Source organism: Clarias gariepinus, chromosome 2 (genome assembly GCF_024256425.1).
Source record: "Clarias gariepinus isolate MV-2021 ecotype Netherlands chromosome 2, CGAR_prim_01v2, whole genome shotgun sequence".
Taxonomy (NCBI): Eukaryota; Metazoa; Chordata; class Actinopteri; order Siluriformes; family Clariidae; genus Clarias; species Clarias gariepinus.
The window spans coordinates 37405001-37411045 of record NC_071101.1 but is presented as its reverse complement, the minus strand read 5'-3'; the positions used below and the strand labels follow the sequence as shown (position 1 = coordinate 37411045).

Genomic DNA, 6045 nt, shown 5'->3' with positions numbered 1-6045 from the left:
ACCCAGGATGTGCACGCCGACAGTGATAATCACTACCATGCCACCATGTCGCCTGAAGTGAAATCTCTCCAGATTTAAAGACATGAAGTGCACTTCTTAGAGAATAGGGCACTTCTGCAGTGAGGGCGTATGAATTCTGGATTAAGCCCCAGGGATTTCCTCTTTGCCAGATCCTGTGACTTATCAGGTGGTTTAGAGTGAAGGAGGAGAGAAAAGAAGAGAAGAGGCGGTGGCGAAAGTGGAGGAGGTGGCAAAAGAGGCAAACTTTTTTTTGTGTGTGTGTGTGTGTAACGTTTAGTAACTCACTTCTACATGCTTAACTTTGTGAGCTGGGAAAACAGGAAGCGATTTTTTTTAGTAGTTAATTCATAGTTCTCTTTTTGTTGTAAGATTACGAGTAAGGGTAGCAGGATGGCTGGAGGCTCGGTGTCGGAGTGTAAGGAGTATTTGTTTAAAGTTTTAGTTATTGGAGAGTTAGGTGTGGGGAAAACCAGCATCATTAAACGGTACGTGCATCAGCTTTTCTCCCAGCACTACAGAGCGACGATAGGTGTTGACTTCGCCCTGAAAGTTCTCAACTGGGACAGCAAAACCCTAGTGCGGCTGCAGTTATGGGACATCGCAGGTAAGGCGGGAGTTTTTGGCTTGTTTTTAATTACTTCCGGTGTCCGCGTGAGCTTTTGCGTGATTCTGTGTTTTTGATCCGGGAACTGGTTCAAGTGGCAGTTTTCTCATCAGCGTTGTCATTCCAAACTGTAATGACTGCTAACAGCTAAGCCATTTCGTTTATTATTGGATAAAATGTTGACATTTGAGAAACCTGAACATGAAGAAGACTGTACATAATTGTCGAGGCGATGTGAGTCACGTGATGCAAATCCCCGCCCATTATAACAGAAACTTCAGGTTTGCCTACGTCAGAGTTTAACAGTTAGTCAGAATAGTATGTACACCATTACAGCATGCATTGTTTAGTATGCATATAGTGTGTGTGTGTGTGTATATAGATATATATACATATATATACACTACATAGATGTGTGTGTATATATACATATATATATATATACATATATATATATATATATATATATATATATATAGATGTGTGTGTGTATAGTATATATCTGTCTAGCCGTCGGTTTAAGACATGCCTACAGTTTGATGCATTTGCAGTACGCTGTCAAAACTTGCAGTTTATAATCTGCCACATAACCGGTCTTGTGTAACGTCCCTTCTACTCAGCATTTTAATCTCTGGAATATATCTGTGCCATTAGGGAAGAAAAACTCCATTGTCATGCCCTGGTCATTCAGTTCATTCAGGTTGTCAGCTGACTTCATTTTATTCCCATATAACAAGAAAGCCAGTAGGATTCGGTATTACATACCACTAAAAGATTCATTGGTTGTCCACAGTACCAGTCACAGAAGCAAGATTGTATGATAGTTTTTGAGTCCGTTAATTATTTTTCTAATTTGCAAAACCGAGACACATAATTTTGCAATTCAATTATGTTTATAGAACATATAGGACCCTTAAAGCAAGAAACCTTTCCCATGGTTAAAACTTGTGTAAAGATAATTAAAACAACATTCAAAATGTTCATCAATTTAATAAATTTACTTATTCACTCATCTTCTACATCGCTTTATCCTGTATACGGGATCACAGAGGGCTTTGGGGCATGAGGCGTGGTATGCCCTGGATAGAGTGCCAATCCATCACAGAGCACACACACATACACATTGGCACGCTCGGGAATCGAAACCGGAACCGACAGAGCTAACCACTACGCCACCGCGCTCCCTATAATCTAATAAAATCTTCAAATGAAATATTCAATATTCAGTTGTTAAATTTCAACAACAACAACAACAATAATAATAATAATAATAATAATAATAATAGGGACCTTTTTTATTCGGCTTTGCCTGAAAAAATGTTTAGGGCAGGTAATAAGAATCTAGGGCAGATTTATTTAAACAAGAGTATGTGCTTATAATTATAGTTTTATATATATATTTTGGAAAAGTTTTAGAACACTTGCAAATTTCTTTGTTTTTGTTTAGTGACGTATTTTCTAGATTCTACAACAATACTGGGGATTTCAAAACTATAAAATAACACATATGGAATTAGGTAATTACGTAACAACAACAAAAACAGCAGTTAGTTGTTATTTTAAGACACAGAGGTCAGCCTTTCTGTAATAGTTCTTGCAAGAACAGTATTGTCAAGTGCATTTGCAAAATCCGTCAAGCACCATAATGAAACTGGCTCTCATGAAGGCCATCCCAGGAGGACGAGACCAAAACCTACCTCTGCCGCAGACGAGAAGTTCATTCATAGTTATCAGCCTGAAAAATGACCAATTAACAGCAGCTAATTAAAAGTCTTTACAGAGCATAAGTAGCAGAAACATCTCAATATCAACTGTTCAAAGGAGATTAATGCATTTTTTGGACGCCTTTAGCGTTTCTTTAAAATGTAGAATAAAATAAAAAACAGGAACCATCATGGAGTTAGAAAGTGACCTCCAACTTTTGAACGGTATTGTGTGTGTGTATATATATATATATATATATATATATATATATATATATATATATATATATATAATGATTGAAAAAGCTAAATGAAAACTTTTTTTATAGTTGAATGAATATATGTGCGCATGAAAAAAAGAGAATTAAGCTTGTGGAAACACCTGGAATAAGCCCTAAATCTGTTGCCAAACTAAATCAATGCAGTGCCAACATTGTTTTGGAATACTGTCCAGATGTTCCGCATTGACATATCTGAGTCATTTGAACCAGTGGTCAGGAAAAGAGAAGTCCAAAGGGCATGTTTTGCTTACAGTATTAATACTTCGCTATAATATTGACATTATTTATCTGTAACATTGTACATGTTTAACCGTTCATTCAAACAAAATTATCCTTCTTCAAAGAGTGTTCACTGGGGACGCTCTAGAATAATCTCGGATATATCAGATCCAAATGCATGTGCATACACAGAGAAGTACAATGTAATTAAGTTAACAACACCGCATGCTAATCATCACAATGTGGATGCGTGTAAATGAGATGAGAATATTGCGCCCTGATGATAATTGGGTACGATACCAGTCACAATTGCCCACACGACTGAGTTGCAATGTTCCTCCTCGCTTTTTTCACTATGTTCTAGCCTTAGATCTTCCGAATCACCCCCCACATTCGGCACGATTTGATATGGGACTGGATCCACATCGCTGTCACTTTAATAGCTATTGTTTTGTGAATCAATCGTGTTTACTGTTAAACTCGTCACTGCCAGGCCATGAGTACCTATGATGACATCACAGCCTCGATGCAGCACTTGGTATTTTCCACAGATATTTCAGAATCTTTCTTACAGGTACGATCCTGGTGTGTACAGGGACAAAGCAGGACTGTCAATTAGATGACCTCTTTAAACATACAGTAAACTACTGTTTAAAAGTTTTAGAACACTTGCAAATTTCTTTGTTTTTGTTTAGGGATTTATTTTCTACATTCTACAACAATACTGGGGATTTCAAAACTATAAAATAACACATATGGGATTAGATTATTACGTAACAACAACAAAAACAACAGTTAGTTGTTATTTTAAGACACAGAGGTCAGCCTTTCTGTAATAGTTCTTGCAAGAACAGTATTGTCAAGTGCATTTGCAAAATCCGTCAAGCACCATAATGAACTGGCTCTCATGAAGACCATCCCAGGAGGACGAGACCAAAACCTACCTCTGCCGCAGACGAGAAGTTCATTTAGAGTTATCAGTCTGAAAAATGACCAATTAACAGAACCTCAGATTAGAGGCGTTATGAAGTCTTTACAGAGCATAAGTAGCAGAAACATCTCAATATCAACTGTTCAAAGGAGATTAATGCATTTTTTGGACGCCTTCAGCATTCCTTTACAATGTAGGAAGAAATAAAAACAGGAACCATCATGGAGTTAGAAAGTGTTTTAAAACTTTTGAACGGTAGTGTAGGTCCAAATTCTGCTGTTGTCATTTTATGATGCAAATTCCCATAGTTTTTAATAACATTTAATAACACATTTCTTAATCCAATTTCGGAGATTTTAGACCCTTCTGGAACAGGGTAGCAAACTGATGACACGAATCTAGTGTTTTCTATGAGAGACGAGATCGCATTTTGATAGAATTTACACCCATTTCTACTCTAGAAATGATTAGCATGGCATATGAGGCGAGCAAAGGGGAAGAGAAGCAGGATGAGGGAGTGTAAAATTTAGTAACTCGCTTCTATATGAACTTTGTAAGCTGGGGAAATGGAAAGCACGTGTGTGCAAAATAGTTCTCCTTTTATCTTGTCATTTTGTTATAACGTTAAGAGTAACGGAATGGCTGGGGGCTCGGTGTCGGAGTGTAAGCAGTACATGTTTATAGTTTTAGTTACTGGAGAGGGTCTTGTTGGGAAACATTAAAGGTATGTAGATCAGGTTTTCCTCCATCACTCTCAATTACTGATAGGTGTTGACTTCTCCGTAAAAGTCCTCAACTGGGACAGCAGAACTTTAGTCCGACTGCAGTTATGGGACATCGCAGGTAAGGTTGTCTTCCCAAACTCTACTGATTACGAACAACAAAGTAATCCATATTTTTCTATCCTTTGACATGTTTTTATGTTTGGTTTAAGATTCAATTATTTTTATTCTTAACAGTAGCTAAATGCAATTGCGCCAAACTCCAGTCTGTGCAGATTATTAAGAAAAACTAAACAGAAATAATAAAAAAATAAATAAGAACAAAATAAATCATACACAAATTATAAATATTTAAATTATATACAATGTAAATTATATAGGAAGATAGAAAAAAAAAAGAAACAATACCATAATATCCTTTAGGCAGTAACATGATTGCGTACATACACAATACATTGTTTAGGATAATAGTTACGATAACAGCTGTCGATATACTCAGTACATACAAAGCATTTTTTTTGGTTTGCTTTTGCAGGTTTTATTTAAAAAAAGAAGGGCACAGAAGAGGAAGTGAAATGAGATTTTATAAGAGGGAAATCAAGTCATAAGTTTGCTGCACTGATTACTGTGTGTGAGAATAAAAATCTGTTTGCTGCAATGTGAAGTTTGACCCTGGTCCAGTCAGATGACAAGCACTTTCATTTTGGCCAATGAACACTAAGCCTGCCCTCATGTAAAAACAGGCTCAGCTTTGCAAACACACAATAAGAATCACATACGCTAGACTGAGGGAAATGATTTATGGATTTGTTTTTTGTGTGTGTGTGTGTGTGTGTGTGTGTTCACGATTCTTGTTTTGCATTTGCATGAAGCTGAGCCCAATTTGACAATTACACTTGTTAGCAGCAGGTAGTGTTAGCTCGCTAAGCTAATTTAAATGCTAAACGAATGTTTAAAAGTGTGGTTGTGTTTCACAACAAAGGATTCCGACACTGTGACATTCGACAAATGTCTTTCCACAATTGCGTATAAAGGGGGAAACACGTCAAACCTAATGAAACATTTGAGGACACACAGGATGAACTTTTAATATATTGTTTATTTAAAAGTTTGTTTTCATTAAAAAGCCATTCTTTAATGTTATCCACCATTTTTTGTGGCTCTTTTTATGTGTGTAATGTACTGGTTCAGGCACCATTTAGGCACTGGTACCCTTTTAAAAATATTAATTTGCACCAGTATTACAAAAAACCCAAACGATACCCAACCCTATATGAAGGTCTCCCAGCAGAACACTGCCTTAAGTATTACACGGTCTCTGCCGACTTGCCTTCTTGCCGTAGCGCATCCTGGAGCCATCCCTTCCCCATTTAAGCAGCCAGGCCTCCTTTTTCCATTGCTCTGTGGTCCAGTTCTAAAACAGCATTGGGTTTGACACTTGGGTATCCATGACTTGTGGTATACCACTTTTGGTAGGTCCTTACTACTACACACTGATCTTTTGGAATCACTATGTCCAGTTTGACTAGACATTACTTCTAACACTTGACTGCGGACTTATTGC

The 6045-nt window shown here is 37.1% G+C and overlaps 1 protein-coding gene across 1 annotated transcript in view; it reads left to right on the top strand.

The window, feature by feature from the left end:
• Nucleotides 1–269: 269 nt before the first annotated feature.
• Nucleotides 270–6045, top strand: part of rab32a (RAB32a, member RAS oncogene family) — a 26313-nt gene continuing 20537 nt past the window's right edge. The window contains exon 1 of the mRNA XM_053515476.1: nt 270–625. Coding sequence (XP_053371451.1) covers nt 412–625 — 214 coding nt within the window. The 5' untranslated portion in view covers nt 270–411. The remainder of the gene's footprint in view (nt 626–6045) is intronic.